Genomic DNA, 21,184 nt, shown 5'->3' on the forward strand with positions numbered 1-21,184 from the left:
CCTTCCTTCGGAAGCACTGCAGGACTTTACACACTGTTTGAAGGGTTGCAGGAATTGTATAGAGATGTCTTTGACATACCCAGAGAGACGCAGTTACCACAGGGAAGCATAAAAAGGGCTGGTAGCCAGGGTTTATAAAGTTGATAAGCATTCCAACTGAAAATACAGAGTGAATTTCTCTATTTACAAATCCTACATCGTTCCTGATGTGATTTTGTAAAGTGAACAAATGCACGCCAATTTTTCTTTAAAGACTGCAACAGCAAATTTTAAATGTTTGCTAAACTGAGTAAATTTCCTAACATTTTTAGTTACCTATTTTGCAACAATTATCTCAAAATCAAAACATCCTTTGGCTTCTAACTACCATTAGGTTGTCAATAAATTATTCTTCTTTATCAAGCACATATCTTGCCATCATTAGCAATGTTTTTTCTAAGACTGCCAATATTGTCATCTATGATAAACTTTGCAGATGATCTGGGAATTCTTGGTAGATTACAACACAATTCGAAATATACGTAATTCTCATAATGCAGTGATTGTTAAACTACACTACATAAAGTTGAATATAGTTCTTACTGCAGCGTAGCTTGTCACTTCTTGAGAACAAACAACAGGAACTCACCACAAAATACCAAGAGCCAAACACAAACCAGGCCATTATAGGTAACAGGCACCATACACCTGGGGAATAAATACCTAGTGCTGCATTCAAAAGTGGGAAATTTTACTGCAAACTTTCTACTTGCAACATTTCTGTATCCAGTGTTCTTCTCATGCATTCTGCTAGGACTGGAAAAGAATTGTACTGTATTTGCTGTTATGTTTCATAACATTACAGCTATGTACTGCAGTGGTAAGAGTTGCAAAGACATGTGGAATGGCAGGTTTCCTCCTGGTCACCATTCCAACACTCCTAGGGCATATTTATGGAGTTTAATAGATTCATTAGTTACTATTAGACCTAATTTGTTGTTTGGCTGTTTGTTGTTGCAACTAGTTTCTGGGTTGGTTTTTGGGTTTTTTTATTTAAGTTTTTTTCTTATTTAAGGTGAGATGCTTAGTTATTTTGTCCTGTATTTTCTACAGAGGCAATTTATTAAGAGGCATCTTCATCTACTTGGGGTTTTTTTGTTTACATGATTGTTGTTACATCTTCCTTTATAACACACAGTGGTTTGTAAAATACTGGATCTGAGAAGTGAATAATCAATGCATTAAGAATCAGAAAATTAGCTTTTTGCTAATTCTTAATGTAATGAAACAGATCTATTTCTTCAACACAAATAATCAGCAATTTCCTAAATGTGAAGACAGGCCTTGAAATGATAAAGGGCAGTCCAATCCACCTCACTGAGGAACAGAACGCTTTGCTTCTGGAGCTCCAATTTTAAAAGCAAGTTTATCAACCACTAAAAGTAATCCAAGCTCTTGACGTGGCATTACAGCAGTTAAGCAATTTGTACCTGCTACAACATGTAGTAATACCACTGACTAAAGACAGTCTGGTGTCCCATGGAATTTGACACATTAAGTGTCAAATATTTGAAACAGTTTTGATGCCCCTCACCATTGTGTTACTTGTTCCCAAATAAATTAAAAACATCAAAGAGAAGCTACAAACAACAGGATATCACTTGCTGGGTATTGCCTCATGTGTGGCAGGGCAGGATGCACCAGACAGGAACGATAACCTCAGTGTCACTAACAGCCGTAACCTAAGCAAGTGCACAAACAGGTCCTGTCGCCTCCAGCAACTCAAACTCCCTACCTCAAAACCCCAGCAACCACTGACAAGCTAAACTCTGTTTCACCACAGGAAAGAATGTGGAATGGGGAGGCAACAGCATCTCAGCCAAGCCCATTCAGCATTCACCTCTGAGTGAGAAGATATTCAGAGGTCAGGTTTATTTTCCACTAACCATATATACCAAATGTCCAGATGCAAAGATTACAGTAGTCAGCTAAACTCATAAAAAAAAAAAAAAAAAACCAAAAAAACCCCCATATAAATTGGCTGCAATTTGTTTTAGAAAGAACTTGAAAGGAAGTGTTTGAAATGAGCAATTCCCTTAATGTTCACTGCTACCTTGATTTCTAGTCCCCACCTCATGTAAGTGACAGAATATCAGAAGATTCTAGGAAGTGTTCCACCTTAAGTGTGATCACCTGCTCTCAGGGCACTATCTTTTCTAATCTCTATAATTTTAATACCCAATGCTACTATTAACAAATGTTAATTAATTGCAGAAATTAAAAATAGGAATGAAAATATAGTAACAGCAATAAAGAGAAGATTATATAAAAAGGTGGCAGGAAAACACAGAATACAAGTACAAACAGATTAATATATAAAATGATAACTGAGTTTTTGATTCCATTGCTGCACTTATTTTCTCTCTGCTAATTCTTTCTTGTAACCTACAGCTGATGCTAAATTTGGCATTGGATGATACAAAGTACCAGAAAACCAAAGACAGAAAGAAAGAAAAAAGCACAGCTGCAAGAAAAATGTAACAGGGAAAGCAAATGGACAGTAACTACAAATAACAGGGTAAAACTTGAGATTTGACATTATTAAAACAATAGCAGGGCAAAAACATCAAAAGAAAAAAGTGAACATAGGAACCACCCAGAAGATAGCACTGGAGGGGAAGGAGACAAAGAGAAAAAATACATAGTGAGCTGAGCCACTTCACTCCTGTGAGGGCAGAAAAGAGTATGGAAGAAACAAAAAAAAAATCATAAGTAAAATCCCAGTAGATCTGACGTATTTGCTACAGATTTTATAAGTAAAAAGAGAATTAATGATAAATCATTACTTGATAAGCATTGAAATACAACAAAGATAAACACTTCATACTTAAACAGTGATCAGGTGCTGAAGCAAAAGCTCCCCTTCTGCTTGAGGTCAGAGAGGATCCTGGAGCCCAGGCCAAAAATCAGCCACATTCAGCAATAGCAGCATAATAGAAAATGGAAATTCTGTGTCAGAAAGCAGGGTGAGGACTTGAGGTCCACAACAATAGCTCTTCATGACCCATCTTTTCATAACTGCAGACTTTGTTGTTAACAGAGTGATTGCCAGTAGGAGAGAAAAAAGATGTGGAAACATGGCTGAGAGAGAAGCAAATGTCCACCTATTTCCTGGTCCTGAAAAAGCAAAGTGTGAGGAGAAAGAGAAGCAGTATCTACCTGCACAGACAACACCCTGAGAAAATTTAGTCTCATTTAGTTCTTCTCCTGCACTAATTCCCTTTCCCTTATGGCAAGCAGGGTCTGGCAGATGGGTAGAGGACAGATATCCCTCACTGATCCACCTGGGTTCTAGGGCCATGGGCTGGATGAGTGGGGCTCCCCCATCCCAAAGCCCACCAGGGGCCCCAGGTCACCAAAGGAGTTTGAATCACACACACAGAAAGTCCAGGCAGAGCTACCATCACCAATGCTGTCTCATGGGCTGCTGTATGCCACTAATGCACTGGCTTGGCACCACAATGACCCAGCAAGGAGAGCTGTTTTTCCACCTTTGAACTAACTCTTTGGTACACCTTGAAGTGAGAAGGCACCATCTAACCCAAAATACTTTTGTGCAAGCTGTACAAGTCAGATTCTTGCGAATATACTTTGAAAAGTGTTCTTACCAGAGTCTTTGAAAAACCTAAATTCTCTTTTTTTCTTCCCAAGATTCAAAGCCACGAGCAACCATGGACTAAAAGGATGAACCTCTGTATCAGAGCTCACTGTCTTTTCCCCTCCCCACCCCACCCCACAGGCAGTTTGACTCAAAAATGGTTGTTTCATATGCTAAGGGAAAGGGCAGTGGAGTCTTTCTGAATATAAACCTTTTTCAGCTGAGAGCTTTGTGTGTTAAATTCAAAACTGACTGCATTCAACATTCAATCATTGTCACCAATACTAAGGAAAAAAGGCAAATATTTTTTACCTAACTGCTTACTTATCACATTCTACCAAAATGATCTAGCAAGACCTCTTTCTGACTTGGCTGGAAAAACCCACACATCCTGGCCAAGTTTTCATAATGACCTCGATTACATGAATTCAATATAGTAATAAAATAGAAAAGCTAAATGAGCTTTTGCCAGTTGCTCACAGGTCCATCCCTTAGAGCAGAGCAAAAGCCAGACTGCTGACCGTGCCTGGCAAAGACCAAACTTCCTCTAAAAACGATGCCCTTGGTTTCCTGAAAGGAAGCAAAGCAAAAGCTGCTCAAACAATACACAAGGAAACTCTGATATCTGAGCCACACAGTTACAAATCTGTCCTGTTAGAAAAATACAGTCTCACATCAGTGACCAACAGCAACAAGCACAGAAATTCAGCATTAACTCAATGACAAAGCATCAGATTAGCTGAGGAAATAGATAAATTGTTTCATTGGGATGAAATTACCTGAAAAACATTTTTCTTTCATTCCACAACTGAGCTAAAATTCAGATTCTCCGCTCTGTTCATGAAACAAGATATAATTCCTATGAAATTGTTGTGCCCAAATGATATTAACAGTAAAATACTAATTTTTATCTCTAACATGCAAATATTCTCTTTCCAGTATGTTTAAAAGCATTCAACATTACCTATGGAATTATTTTCATTCTCTATTAAAAATAGTTATTTCAACTTATACAACTTTGTAATTTGACCCACTGAAGTTTATTTGGTTCATCTGTCATTTAAAAATATTTTTAAGTAGCATTTAAATTTGAATTAGCTCCATGGTTGGAATCAGTGCTTCTCACAACACAATTCTTTGGGTTTTTTTTTTAAACCTTTTGTTTTGTCTTATTTAAAAGACATATTTCTCTTTATTCACTGAAAAAAAAATCCTTCTGCACACTAATCACAATTACTTTTTTTTAAGTGGAGTGCAGATACAGCAATGAACTCTGTGCTGTGTCAGTATTATTCACAATACTGAAAAAAGTCCATTTACACATTTTAGAAACATTTTGTTACAAGTTTTTACAATAAGCTGAAAGACCTCAAGAAAAAAACAGCATTTTAAGTGAAAGCATTAGAATTCAGCTACTTTTTTTGTCCATTTTTTTTGTCCATTACAGTTTAAGAGTCACAGTTGAGACAGCAAGCTTCTCTTACCCAACGTACAGCATAGCATAGACAGCAACTCCACCAAACACAACCAACCTTCCCTTGCTGCTTACGCACGCCTTCAGCCACACAAAAGCATTCATGGCATCACCTGGGACCTGCACCTGGCCAGGCTGGTGGTGGGTGAGCCAAAACCGCTGCCTCCATCCATCCCCCCGTGCTCTGCAGCTATTCCCTGCCTGGCAAACATTGCAGCCTCACTTCTGCATTTCTTGGCCCCAAACAAAAACACTTGGGAAACCGCTCAAACAACTGCAACGGGGACAGAACTACACTGTTTTTAGTACTACCATACCCACTCCTCTGAAGAGTCCTGGCAATCTGCCATTTCATCTGCCATTTGGAATTAATTCCAGCACCCTTTTATGTTCCTTCAGTATAACTGGCTGCATTTTACTGTGCCATAACATTTTCTGAGGCTGCTAGAACAATTCACAATGGAATATTTCTCTACTACCTTTTATTTAATTATCATTACAATAATTTAGCCAAAATTCCCTGTTTCTGTACAGTGCAGTACACAGAGAAGCCAAACTACTCAAAAATCACCAATATTTTATTTTTAAATACATCCTTTTTATTGGCTTTCCTAATTTTCAGTCTTTAACTTTCTGCTTTTGTCAGTAGCTACAAACTAAGACCAGGTTAATTTTTTTTTCATTTTATGAAAATTCAAATCTCACATAATCACATGGCTCTAGAAGTTGAGTTTCATAGTGTGTTGTAAAATTTAACAGCTGAGGGTTTTGCCTGAATTGCACAGTATCTTTACAAAATATTTAATTCACCAATAGTTCTCCAATAGTCAGATTACTCATGCTAATGAGAAGGCCCACTGCTACTTAAAAAACAGCTTAAATGTTGATGTTAACACACGGATGCTGAAACAGGCTTTTGTTCTTCAGCACTTTAAAATACTTCCAGTCAGCCTCTAAGCACAACCTTACTGTCATTACCTACAGGTTTGTCATGGTAGTAGAGAAAGAAGCGGGGGAAGCAAAGGACTGTTCAAGCAAGCAGACAAACAAACAAGAAAAATAGGAAAAAGGGGCACTAGAGAAAATTATGCAAACAGAAAAGAGAAAAATGGTTTGGCATCAGAGCTGTTATAGGAATGGGTCAGTATTTTTTTTATCCTTTTACTTTATAAGGCAATAATTATTTATTAAAATGAAAGAATAATTTATTAAAAATGGGAACAAACTTTCAACATTCTTCAAACTTTGATTCTACCATATCACTGATACACACCCTTTACTTTCTTCCAAAATTATCCTAAATTCTAAAGAGTTTTTTTAAAAATCAATACTTTAATGTGCCATTCCATTATAGCAATCATGAAATGCACTTCCATCTCTAAGTTTTGAAAGTAAAGTGTATTATTCTATCAAAACCTTTCCTGTGCTATCAAACAAGTCCTCTCCTTTTCCATAAGGACCTGCTTCAAAAAATTTCAACAAAATATTAATAATGAGACCTGAACTTTTTGCCCTATTCCAGCTATCACAGCAGAATCCCTGGTGTGGATGCTGACTTGATAACGAACAAAAGCTTTTGCCAGGTTATTTTCTCTTGTTCAAGGAGGGAGCATAGCACAGCAAATGGGATCTCACTGTTCCTCTGAAAATGCTAGAGTAGCAGATATTCTGTAATAACACAAACAGTCAAAACCAAATAGAGATTTACTTAAAATTGAGTCTGTTGGCTAAATTGTAAAAAAAGATTCCTCAAGAATAACACTATGCTACAGATGGGAATCAGAAAATCAAGTGGACAGAGAAGCATATCAAGTAACAGTCAAAGGAGTGGAACAAGAAGAGGAATGGATAAAAACCAGATACCTTTTACTAGAATTCCTTAAAAAAGTGTTGTGAGGGGTTTTTTTTCTCCTTCCATATTTCCAGAATTAAACACTGTCTTGTTTGTTGTAAATACAAAACTCACACTAGTTGCAAATTTCCAGGATTTGATCCAGCACAGAACAGCTTACAGAAGGGCTGTGAAGAAGACTCTCACGAAGCATGGAGATCTTTACAGCCACCTTAATGTGTGCTGTCAGTTACTTCATAGTGTGATTAGCGTACAATCCCACTTAATGATCTGTTACTGTATAAAAATATTTGCCAATACTGATTTTACATCATAAATGTGATAGTGACTTATCACTAAAAAGCCATCACACTGTAAATATATATATATATTGAAGTAGGGAGATACTTCACAAAGTCACAGTTACAAAGTAAACTGTGAAATAATAAATGAAATGGTGTAATTTGATAAAATCACCCATAAGAAAACTACATGTACACTATCCAAAGTTAGCTCTGCATCCCACCTCACCATCCAAATATTTTTCCGCATCACCTCTGTGAAAAACTGAGGTTGATCCCTCAGATAAGTTTTTCCAGGCAGGTTAATCCCAAATCTTCTCACCAAAACTTAGCTCCTTTCATTCTGAAATTCAGGCAAAAAAAAGTATTGTTCACTGATCTTCTATATTCCTGAATTCTACAGACCTAAAAGTTGTTCCATTCTGGTTTGACACTGCTCTTATAGAAAATTCTGGTCAGTAAAATAATCTTTCATTGTTTTCTGGCAAAATGTGAATTTTATTTCAACTTGCAACTTATGGAATACAGTCAAAATACTCACCTGTCCTATTGAAGAAAGGAGATTGGGAAAGGTAGATGCCTTCTAACTGGCTAAGAGCAGAGGTTTTTGAAGATGTACTTCAAAGTTACCCATACCTGAAGACAGGCTTGCCCCTGATCTGCCAAAGAACAGGCAAATAGCTTATATTGTCTCTCAGTAGCAAAAACTTGCCCTGAAGGTCAAATCTGACTCATAGGCCATTTTTTATAAGTTTGCCTAACAGTTTGCTGTACTTGACTTGTCTCAAAAGCAAACTTCTTAACATTTTATGCAAACATTATACAACCTTAAGTCTGAGTTACAAATCAATAAAACTCAAACATGAGAAACTTTTGCAATAGGAAATAGTCTCTTAGCTGAAATTATACTGTAATTAACATTAGCATTGCTAAATTTTCTCCAAACTAGTGTCATAATATTTATAGTTCAAAGAGAAAACATGATAATTGAGATGTTGCATACAATTTGATGGAAGAAAGTTTAGAAGTAGAATTTAAGCCTCTAAAATTCATGGGTCCAGAAAAACTCAGAATTTGAAAAAATTCTTGTATTAGAATGTATGAGTTTGTATTTTATAATCACAAACTTCAAGAGCAGCCTCCACACAAAAATGTTTCTCACACCAGAACTCTACAGTTCATTCAAAAAGAGTTAAGGCTCAGGTAGCAAATAATTAATCACTCTCTTAAATCAAGCCTCAGTATATCTGGAGGCCTACTTTGTCAGTAAAATGATTTTAAAAAATTGGTATTAGAAATAGCCTGAGTGACCACAGCTGTTTGACATCTTAATGTTTTTCAAAAGGCTCTTCTGGCTTTGGATCATGAAGAATTTTTTAAGAGAAAACAGAAAACCACACCACAAGACACCAATAGGTCATAGGCTCCTGTTTTACTTTGTCTTTTATAAAATTACATTGAGGGAAAGGTACTTGTGGGTTCTTTTGCACTAGAGATATCATATTATCAGAATGCATAAGAAGTAAGCAATATTCAGACCTCTATTTTCTCTGTGTAGCTATATAAAGAAAAATAATATTTAACCATGACTACTTAGCTAAGGCTTATCCTGTGACCATGAGTCCCTCCTCCTCTTTCACTCTTTTATCAGTAAGTAAAAAATGCAAAAATATTTAAACACTATTTTGACTCTTAAATTTTGAGGTATTCATTTAATTATTTTGATGTAAACACAATATACAGTGCTACCTTTGAGCTGTATAAACCTACTCCATGTTTTTCACACCCATGAGAGCAAACACAAAATTAAATCTAAAACAAGAAAAAGAGAACTTTTGCCATGTTTTAAGTTCATGACATTTTTGTCAGCAGACAGGTTCTAAAAGTATGTCTTAGATAATAACACTTTCTTACACTTTGTAATTTAGTATTTTCATTGCTAAATATGGCTAACTAAATACTGTTAGGATTGAAAACAGAAGACTAAAACCACACTGACTCATTGGTTTGGTAGTATAATATTTCCAATAGAATTCAGTCAAGAGTTTTATTATTCTTCTTTAGGGAACTACTGGAAGCATATTCTACTTTTTCCCCTATATGAGGAACTTGTCAGAAAAAGAATATAACTTCTTTCCCATACACACATAACACCATGATTAATTCAGAGACAGTACCAATACAGCACAGAAAAATATTCTGAAATTAAGATACAATTTACTTCAGGCCCAAACACTGCAAGCACAGTAATCTTCACGTTACTTAACGAATTTCACCTTTGTCTGGTAGTGATGATTACTACCATCCAAACTTCCTCAGCCTCAGACCATAAATTCAGATAACATTTTGAGAGTCAGAAGTAAAATAAAACAGAAACTAAAAGGCTCCAAGTAATTCTGGCTATTAGTGATATGCAGAATACATATATCTATCTTATGGCCATCTGGAACAGTTTAAAGTTCCCATTGAAGTCTGCCTACTGTTCTGTAAGTGGATCAACAACAGCAAGAAGTTTGTTTCTTGACATGGAGCAACAACAGAGTATACAAATTCCTCATCTGTCTCAGTCCATCATTAGCTGCATTTCCTTACAGCATTCAACACAGAGTTGAAGGGAAGAGGATATAAAGAAAACGTGCACCTCGCAGGAGCTCCGTTAAAAAGGGACTACTAACTTCAGCAGCACTCAGTAATTTCACTTCTGTAAACACAGTATCACACAGGACCAATTAGGTTGGAAAAGCCTTCTGAGGTCATCGAGTCCAACTTGTGAGAGAGCACCACTATGCCAATTAGATCATGGCGCTTAGTGCCACATCTTGTCTTTCCTTAAATATCTCCAGGAATGATTACTCCACTAGCTCCCTGGGCAGCCCATTCCAACATCTGATCATCCTTTCGGTGAAGAAATTCTTCTTGATGACCAACCTAAACCTCCTCTGGCACAGCTTGAGACTGTGTTCTCTTGTCCTGGGAGAAGAGACCAACCACCTGGCCACAACCTCCTTTCAGGCAGCAGCAGAGAGTGGAAAAGTCTCCCCTGAGCTTCCTTTCTTCCAGGCGAACACCAAAGACCCAGTCAGACTCTGAAGACTGTAAGTACAATGCTACAGCTATCTGTAAAAATCCCTCTCTCTACCCAGGAGAAGGTAAAATGAAAATCAAAGGGAAAGGCTTTGATTGTGCAACTCATCAAGCCCCTCAATAGGCCTGAGAAGTTTTTCGAAGAGTTTTGGAGCAGGTGTAGTAAGAGAACTGCCAGGTCAGGGGAGAAGCAGAAGCAACACAGGCTAGTTCTCTGCTGGGGAGAGGATTAGAAAAATCTCTAGGAGAGGAGTTCTCAGGAAGGACCTGTACTCCTCTATTACATCTACTAGCCAGATTTGTCAAAGTTTAATCTTTTTTTAAAAAAGGTTCTAAATATCAAATACTGTGCTGCTGTATAAATATTGAACTGATTAAATTTTGTCCATCCATAGGTTAACAGATTTTTACACCTGGGTCTATTTGGAACACTATACATAAATCACTTCTTTAACTAATAGAATACACCTTTCAAACTCAGTAATATATTTTGAAAATTTTCCATTAATCTACTCTGCACAATTTCTGTAGTCACACACAGTAATGCTGCAAGAAGACTGTATTTATCATACTTTCTAGCTTTGAAAAGAACCATTTAAGTTAACTCAAGCACTTTGCACTATTTTATAGACAGAAAAAACAGGATCATTTGAAATCACAGTAATTGTAAGATGACTGTGCATCATAGAACAGCCAAGAAAAGATATCTGGGTTTATATCAAACAAAACAAAGACTTGTAACAGCAGATTATCTACTTCTTGTTGGAAAAAAAACAAACAAACCCAAACACAAGCAGCATAACATAAACTACAGAAATCACTCACTTAGCCAGACAAAGAAAGGAATATCCAGACCTTAAAATTAAATAAATAATCATGTAAAGTGAAAATGTCAACAAAAAATATAGAAAACAAAAATATATCTAGGTTTTTATTCCAGAAAAATATAGTAAATAAAATAGTGGCCACAAGACCATGTATAATTGTTTGATCCCCACAGAGCTGAAAAAGCATCCCTTTCTCTGAAGAACCATTCTTATCAGGAGGGTGTTCCATGGAGGAGAAAAGACAATTGAAGCTAGAAAATGATGGATAGCAATGACCTTTCTATCTGTAAAACATGGGCATATTTTAGGTATTTAATCTTCAGAATTGGATTATTATTAATCAATTATTCATGACAATTTGAATCTATGGTAGATGTTTTTTGTTTTCTTAAATATCACATAGCTAAGGTTCTGCTTGAGAACTGGAAAAGAGATTAAATCCTCACAAGCAAATAGTGTTCAAGACTGGCATTTTATTCTCTCCTAAACATTCCCTTCCCTGCATAGCAACACACATTGAAGATAACCTAGTGCCCTCTGCAAAACTCCTGCCTAAATATTCTAAAATCCATCTTTATAGCCTTTTTTGCTCTAAGAGGGAAAAAAAAAAATCCCATACCTCTTCCAGAGAACAAAGCAGAGCATTGTGGTAACACCAAGCAACAAAAACTGCTATGTCTTCATTCCTATAGCCACAGATTACCCTGCTGCATGTTTAACATGCACTCCTCCTCACGTGCCAACAGTGAGTGATAACAGAAGCAGAACCACTCCATTATGGGCCACCAGACCATACAATGAAAATAAGCAGAAGGTGCTTGAAGATATTTAAAATGCACTGCCAAGAAAGATAGCAGATGGAGTTATTCTAAAGCTCTTTTGAAAAGCAGAACCTCTACTGTCAGAAATAAAAAATATGTATGTGTCTCTGAAGGGAAAGGAACAGGTCTCAACATTAACTTGAAGAATATAATTCTTCAATTATTTCAGTACAGAAATAATTGTACTGAAAAATATATGTCTTCCAACTGGGGGAACCACTATGGAAAGACTCTCCTTTTCTCAGGTTCTAAAACTGAAGGGTATGGATAGCAGTTGCCACCTTGTGATGACTAAAGCCAATTTAACACACGTAAAGCCGTCAAGGATTTGACACTTTTTTCTGCTCTCAAATACCCTGTTAAAAAATGAACACCTTACTCCTAGTCAAACTGAACTTCCTGACGTTATATTTAGTTCTCCCTTTGTCTTGCTGTAGTTGGAGAACTGTCTTACCATATTTCTGTTTGTTGTGGCATGCTTCTTAGGGACTAGGCAAAGCCCCTCTTTATTCCCTTTGTTAACACCAAACAGATTGAATTCCAGGAGGTTTTCCACAATATGGCACGTTTTCAACTACTCCAGTCATTCCTGAGATATTTGTGGTTCTCTCCTGACCCTTCTCCAACTGAACAGTCTTCCAGTAACAGTTATGCAAGTGTATTAACAATTACTACAGAAAGGTAATACAACTGCTTCCTTTTCATGCAGCCCTTCATTGTTTATATGTCAATATACAGTAATCTTTTGGTTCTCAAACTCTCTTCAAAAACAATAAATACCTTGGTTGGCGCTTCCCGTAAGGTTAACCATTTACCCAGAACATGATGAACATTTCCATTAGTGAGGATGCTCCAAAGGAGGTGGAGGTGGGGAAAGGGCTAATCTGGAGGAAATCTCTGGAGGTTAAAAAAGGGAGCATAAAAAAAGACTGAAAGGGCAAACAAAGGTGAACGTAAAACATCTTACTGTGGAAAACAGGGGCAGTGTTTTAGTTTATTGATGTTGCCTGGTAAACTGAGTTCACAAGTGCAAATGAGAAATCATACATAATGAAGTCATTACAGGGGCTCTAACACTGGACTTCGTTGTTAGCGTGCCAGTAAAACTGACTGATTAATCTAATTCCATATAACAGCAGGATAAAACAGCTGCAAACAAGGAAAACCTTGGAAATTAAATGTTGGAAACATTTATAAAGTAAAAGCTAATGCTAAGACAAATGGATTATGTATCAACTGTGGGGATGGAAAACAATCTGTATGGGAAAAAAAGAAACTGAATCATTAGGATAGTGCTGAACAGTTGTGAAGTATGCGATGTCTAAAACAATTTTTAGAAAGCATTTTAAAATACACTGCAATAATAAAAACACTGTTTATTTCTAACCTCAAACTTCTTCCAATATGCAGCAGTCTGCAAACTTTAGTTTGGTGGGGAAATAGAACTGGTTGATTCAAGACCATTCTGAGCTACAATACTTTTTTTTTTACATGAAATATCTAAGTAATGTTTGTTATAAGAAAGCTTATGTTTGCTCACTTGTTCTAGTTTTAAACTTGGCTACTAGGTATATTGAGTAGTAAAACTTCTGCAAACTACAAAATGTACAACTGATTCAAGCACTGTTCCTCAAATTTTAAAAGGAGAACAAACTTCCCCACTCATAAGCTCCCCCTCATCCCCCCCCAAAAAGAAAACCAAAAAGAAGCTGTTTTGATTTCATCATTTTATTTCTTCCATCTAGAAGACTTTAAACTAAAAGTTACCTGAAGCAAGGAGAGGTTTGCATCATAACATCTAATCAAATATGACTCATAATAAAGCCTCTACTACACACTTATTAAGACAAAGTGTTACAGCTTTCAGCTAAACTTGCTTTTCACAAAGTCAGTGGTAAAGCTACTCTTGACTCCAGGATGAGAACAGTCATACACACTGGAACAGTACCTTTCACATCTACATTTTATCCTATCTTTCCCCTTTTCCTTTTTTTTTTTTAAATTCAGCTAACCCTCCCATCACAGAGATATAACTACATATAATCATCAAGTCACTTTACCAAGAGTTTCCACAGTCTGCTGCAATTTCTACTTTATGTTGAAAAAAAAAAAAATGTATGATTTCCTCACACTCCCCAGTGCAGCCACTGCAGTATGTCTTGATGGCAAACAGATTAGAGGATGTACAGAATCACCCTACAGTTCTTGGTCCTTTCCTCCATAGTTTAGGCATGCTGCTAACTGCTATGAAATGAATCTGCTTTCTTATGGGTTTGGAAACCAGGAAACTTCTAGGAAGAGGGAATGAGAAGGAGGCTATTCCAAAAGCAGAAGATGTTATACACACCTTTCCATATCCTCAACACAAGCACAAAGCAATTAATTGTCCAGGGACAGTTGGGTATAAAACAATACTCTTTTGGGACTAAGTAAACTCTCAAGCTGTGCAGGACAGTTCTCCCTGTTTGTAGCCCTTTAAGAATTATTTTAAATCATCAGATAAATATCTGACATGTTAAATTCAATTTTTTGTAAAGAATCTAGGTTACACATTAGAGGTGAAGTATTTACTGGGATTGATTATTCAGAAAAAAAAATAAATTATTAACTAAGATTAGAAAATAATTTCAAATGCTAACACAAAGTTCTGGAGAAGATGAATGTATAGATAAGACTAAAAAACAACTAAGCAAAATAACAGAACAAATAAAAAAACAACCTAAAAAATACCAGGGAACTGCAGCAAAAAATCACTAGTTTTGAAAACAGCAGGCTCAGAAATACTATTTTACCCCACTGTCAACAGTATAGTGTCCATTGTAAAGAGAGGCTAACCCTGAAATGTGTGATCAGATGATCACAAGAGAGCTGGAGCACCACTCTGCATTTAGTCCACTTTCTTTTTGAATACACCCAATAATTACAGAACAATTCCTCATGCTGCCCCTCCCTTGAGCAACTAACGTTCAAGCATTCACAGAATTTTAGAGCATTACAGAGCATTACCTCTGGCAGTTGACAGAAATATTTTTGCCTTAAGAGGGTGCAATGGATAGCTTATGATCTTCAGTCCAAGACAGGAAAATAGGAATAATCTTGCATACCTTTTTATGTTTTAAAGCATGCAGAATGTACACTAGGAATGTGGACCTGTCAAAACTAATTTAAAAACTCTACAGTTCCACAGCATAGGTCTAAAACCTTACCTTACAGCATTCCTCTAGTTTTTAAAATAACTACTTTAGGACTCAAAACTCTTAAAAATACTTACACCTGACCAATACTCAGTGCATCTGGAAGCAGCTGCTCTCAGGATATCTCTGCTGCTTATATATATGTATAACCTGGGAAATTAAGGGTGATTGACACCTAGCACAGCCGCACACGTGCAGTACTAACTGTTGTACTATTAATGATAAGAGAAGAATGTAACACTACGGCTTTAAAAGCTTAGATGCTACAGAGGTCTATAGCATACTGCACCACTCAAATCATACCTTCCTTTATACTTGTTGCTTATGCATGCTGACAGGAGTCAATCTGGGAAATAAATTCAGTAGATTCAGTGCATTACAGTTGCAACACAATTGCATTTGACACACATTTAACAGAGTCAACAGGCAGTATCCTGTTACACGGTGAAAGCAAGCCTCCACGGCAGCAATTTGTTCTGGAAATACTTACTTCTGATGAGGTCACCATCAGTGCGATTTCCCCAGATGGACTGCTCTTGTATCTCTGCTTGTATACTTTGATTACTGGAAGGCTGGTTTATGTCTTTATCTCCTGCCACAGTAGTCTCTTGGTCAGTTTTTCCTAAGTCAAAAGAAATTCCAAGATATTAGTTTCTACTGTATTTTTTCTCCATGTGAGCAAAAATAATTTTTAAAAGTCAAAAAGTACAATGGCATAAAAAAATAATTTGTCTTAGCATCTCCTTTTGTTTCCTTAGAATTAACTTCCAATAAATCTAGATCAATATAACTCCTCATTAAGAAAGACTTTTAGTCATATTGTATCCAATTGTGCAAAATAGTACTCAGCAGCTTCTGTAACAAATTATATTGGGGGGGAGAGGGGGGGATGGGTGGCTGCTTTCTAATTTAGTTACCTTCCACAAAATTTTAATATAAAAATTTGAATAACTTTGTCACACAAAAACCCATTTTTTTTACCCACATATGTGTGGGCTCTAGCATATAAAAGCCATAATAATTTCACAAAATTTTGTTCTCTATTTTTTATAATTAAACACATAATCAAAGACAAATACAGTGGAAACTTCAAAAGTGACTAGTACAAAAATTCAGAAAAATTATTATTACAAGTATCTATTTTTTGTTGAAAAAAAAATAGTTTTAAAATGCCACTGCTGATTAAAAGTCAACATTTAGCCAATAATGAAAAGAAAAAATATTTCTTCTCTCTAATAAGATGCAGGGAAAATTCCATAGTAAGGTTATTTGAGGGATTCTTCAGCTTATTTCACAATGTAACAGATGTTTTGATAATGCTGCCAGTTATTACAAGCAGACCAGAATTTCCTCAAACCAAGGCAAGTAACAGTTCTCATCTTCACTGTCATTAATGTTTTAATAACCAAACCCACATACACAAATCTTTCTGTTCTTGATTGCTACAGAGATTTTTCCGACTGGCATTCAAGGAAATATTTTTGAATCTGGATTTACTTTGTTCATTATTCACAGCAACAGATTATCAGTTTATATTAATTACTCAAGGGATCTGTAAAACACTAAATATTTTCAGTCTCATGTATTTTCTTTTGAGTATACCCACAACATTTAACATTTACAGGAAGTCTAGATGAGCAACTGCTGAAGTTTGTTAGCTCTATTTATTTGTTTCAAATAAGAACACATTTATAAATCCCATATTACAGTTTCATATACTGTATCCTCTAGTAAAGCAATTATTCCAGTCCAGACACAGAAAAATCACTTTTTGTTACTGTGACATAGTTAAGGTTAGTTTCTTCATGTAACCCACAGCACTTTGATTTTAAATCCTAACTTTCTGCCTTTGTTATCCACCCTATTAAACTGAGGCACTGAACATCACTCAAAATAATATATGCCATCTTGTGCGTATAGTAGCATATGCCTTCAAGCACTGCTGCTCCCCTTCTATCAATTTCCACTTCTGAAATGTCTGACCTAGCTACCTCCATGGCACTTTGCTCTCAGTCCTCTCTCCCACCAACAACTTCCCAGTATTTCCTCAAGCCCATCCTGAGAGAAACTGTTTCACTGGGATTGGTGTAGTTACTAAAATGAATGGGAAGATATTAACTTTAATGAATTTTGCCCCTTGCCCTGATGACTTACCTAGATACTCATCCTATTAACATTAACAAAAACAAACAAACAAAAAAAAAACAAACTCACAAACCCCCCAAAAACATAAACAAACACCAAAAACAAAACAAACCCCAACAACCAAAAATCATCAAAACAAACAAAAAACAACAAACCAAAACACAGAGTTTTTCAACCCATTTGACAGACATCAGAAAAAAATTATTTCTGCCTGGTATCTATCAAATACAAAATGACTGTATTGAAGTATGATGATTTAGCCCATGCAGTTAAGTGTTAGGTGCAAATGTGTTTCAAAAGTGTTTCAAAAGTGCTCTGGAATTGACTGAATAAAAATAAGCAATGTCCTGACAGAGCTCCTGTAAAAACACCCTGCTTTCCACAAACACTCAGCCTAAATGAGCTATTTTAGGAGATTTTGCTCTTAAATTATTTTACTATAGGGATAGCACCAAAATTACAATATGTACCCAGCAGTGCTAGTACAGACCCAGTATAGTAGCTGTATATAATTCTCTTGTATAGGATATGACTTTGCAGAACCCTATTATTTCATGTAGTAAACAATGAACGGCTATGAGGAAACAATAATGTTAATATTATGGGGCCCTCAGTTCCCTAGATTACATTTTTATCTCAGAAATCTGAAGGAGTGCAGAATACAATCAGTCATCATTATTCATATGAATTTATTTTTGACCCCCCTGCTTGTGTTCAGTTCAGTATTTTTTTCACTTTTTTTTTCTCACTATCTGGGCTGTATGTATATTTTTCATGTCCACTTTTATTATTCTAGCCAGATATGGTAACTGGCCAGTCAAGACCATGTAAACAATAGTAGCAGTTAACAAGAAAAAAGAAGCACTATTAAAAAAGTTTAAAAGAAACAATGTTGCAATTTAACACCAAACCATTCTGATAGGACATTCAAAACAATTAACATTATTTATTTCTTCTTTAATCAATTGAATTCACATGAAGACTTCCTCGTAAATGTGTGTAACAGAAACCTACACCATTAAACATGTGTTTGGTGTCTTACCCTGCACTCCAGAGTTGTCCACTGGAGCAGCTCATGCTGATAGATGCTGCTCCACGGTGTGGTGAGTGCACCCTGGGTGGCAGGTCAGGACCATGCAGCCTGTCTTCCCTTCCCCAGCCCCAGCCGGACAAGGGGAGAAACTCATGGGTCAAGATATAGTTTAATAAGTGAAGAAAGGAGGAAGGAAAAGTAAAACAGGAGATGCAAAGGCAATCACTCACCATCTCCCACAAGCAGCCCAAGCTAGTCTAAGCAATGGCCACCTCCCCTAAAACGTCCTTCCCTGCTTTTATTGCTGAGCATGACACTCTATGGCATGGAATAGCCCTCTTTTCAGCCTGAGCCAGCTGCCTGGACTGTGTCCCCTCCCAGTCCCATGCCTACTCGTAGTCTAGTCACTGGAGAGAAAAGTGGGAAAAGAGAAAATCTCAACTGTGCAAGTGCTGCTCAGCAATAGCCAACCCACTGGTGTGCTATCAACCTTGTTGGAGTCACTGATCCCAAACACAGCACCACAGGGGTTGCTGTGAAGAAAATTAACCCCAGCACACCCAGACTTAGTTAAATGGGGCTGTAGAAATAGTAGGCCTTTGTAGATGATCTCTTTACTTGTGCATTTTTTAATAAATCACTTCTGGTGCATCAGACTACTGAAAACAGACACACATTGGTGTCTTGATTCAGTTGCTTTTCCTTGAATATGTACCATATGGCTCAGTTTTTGTACAAAGTGAATAAGGGAATTTATTGATTCCCTTATAACAAATAGTTGAAAATGGTATTTTCTTTTTTTTAATATCAGAGGTCCCACTACAACATGCCAATTACAACCAGTCACATATGAAGACTGCCTCGGGAACATTCCTGTCTTTTGTTGATGCCATTACTTTTATGTTAGGTACCTAAGAATTGTCACAACAGTAGTTTATGAAGAATCAACACAAAGACCTTACTCTGACAGAAATACTAATGACTGGATCTGGCCATAGAAAAGTGTGACTTTTTTTCCACTGCATCTTCAAGTAAATTTGTAGCACTTTTCTGTTTCAATCAAGCTTATCCTTAAGAATTCTTTCTGTAAGATTTCCTTAGTATTTTAGCTTCTGCTTCCTTTAGCACACCCTTCCACTCTCATGTGGCTAACCTCCAGTACTGACAGCCAAGAAAAAAAAAGAGATGCTCTTCTTAACAGTTCCAATAATGGAAAGAAAAGACTCATTATGTTCTGAGTCTGGCAGTGCTAAAGTATAAATCAAATCTCTCTTCAAAACCACAGCAAGTTACTCTAGGTCATGTCACAAAAGCAACACAGACTTCGTACCTACCACAGTCGAGCCCCAAACTAGCAACTTGTGTGGCTCTGTACTTCCCCTAAACTAACAGCAGTGCCAGGGCTGAAAAGCTTCTAGTCAAAAGCCCCAGGGAGTGACACCCACACAGAACACCCTGTGATTTATCCTGAAGGTAAGCATAGGCAGAAACTCTACTTGTCCAGAGACTAATGCAAGTTTAAGATTTAAATAGTAAGAGATATGACATGCTCACAAAGTATAGAATGGAGACAGCTAAAAGCCAAATCATTTCTATGATACAGACAACTGGTAAGCCACTTAGTGAAAAAAAAAAAATTAAAATTTTAATCACATCTCAAAATTACTGCTTCATTAAATAAGCGAATAAAGTGAATTACTGCTTTTTCTCTATGGAATTACTTAAGTATATATAAATAATTTTTATAGTACATACATTTACCATAATTTTGTTGTATTTATTTTTAAATTAAACAGCAATACAGATATTCCATAGAACAGAAACCTGTTTTCACCTCTGAGACTATTGTAATATTGACTGTTAACTTTTGTTCTAGTTTGGAGAATATGCCTCCAGTTACACATGCTTCTTTGCAACATGACAAATACATTCTGCGAGACTCCACCAACTGAATAATGTCAGCAATCTGGATTAGCAACAAGGCAACTATTACAACAGCCCTATCAAAAAGCAAACTTAAATAGTCAGAGCTGTCAAAGAAAGACCTATAAATATTAGGCAAAACAGGTATACAGGGAAATCTCCCCAGATTCCTTCCAATTCTGCCTCCTATGCCTTTGGGAAGTTGCTAATTCCTGAAATATTCTTACCCCACTGAATAATCTGTCTTCTCAGAGCTACATTTGTGTCTCTTTCTCTATAATGTAGAGCATATTAAGGGGAGATAAAACTAATACACAAAACTAATAGAAAATACAAAAAGATGGGTAATGGATGTGTATTTGCAAGACACACCTTAAAGAGCTCAAGTCTTTGACAAATAATCAGCTTTTCCTCTCCAAGTCCTTGTCCATTTGCACACTCACACACCAGCTGCCCCCAGAGCCTCACCACATCTTCTTGCTCAGAAATGAGTATCTGTGTGTTGATACATGTGCTATTATGTATCATGAAGTATGCAATATACACAAAACAAAAATGGAAACAAGAACCCACATTAAGCAGATTGCACGTCCTCAGAGTTCGATTGGCAGCTGATTTCTGTTCATTAGATGACACATAACCTTATAAACTGACTCAGCCACTGCTTCCAAGAATGTGAATCATTAGAGTGCATGACAAGCAAAATGACAAGCTGGACTTGAGAAACAGGTTTAGAGTTTGTCTATAAAATTTAGGAGTTTGTATATAAAATGAATTCTGTTGCAACAACCAAAGGCTTTGCTGCTATGACACATTCATTTTCTGTTCACCAGCAATGTGGTGGATTGCTCCAAATAGCACGTAAAGAAAAAACAACTGGTGGGAAAAGTTTCTGGAAACCTGAGTGCATCAT

General features: G+C 36.5%; 1 protein-coding gene across 3 annotated transcripts in view; it reads right to left on the reverse strand.

Annotated features, from left to right (window-relative positions):
* MDFIC (MyoD family inhibitor domain containing) overlaps window positions 1–21,184 on the reverse strand; it is a 54,209-nt gene that overhangs the window by 22,116 nt on the left and 10,909 nt on the right. For all 3 annotated transcript variants that reach the window (XM_086887058.1, XM_086887059.1, XM_086887057.1), the window contains exon 3: window positions 15,661–15,792. In XM_086887058.1, the coding sequence (XP_086743184.1) occupies window positions 15,661–15,792 (132 nt within the window). The remainder of the gene's footprint in view (window positions 1–15,660; window positions 15,793–21,184) is intronic.

The sequence above is a fragment of the Cyanistes caeruleus genome, chromosome 4 (genome assembly GCF_971803275.1).
Source record: "Cyanistes caeruleus chromosome 4, bCyaCae1.hap1.1, whole genome shotgun sequence".
NCBI classification, from domain to species: Eukaryota; Metazoa; Chordata; class Aves; order Passeriformes; family Paridae; genus Cyanistes; species Cyanistes caeruleus.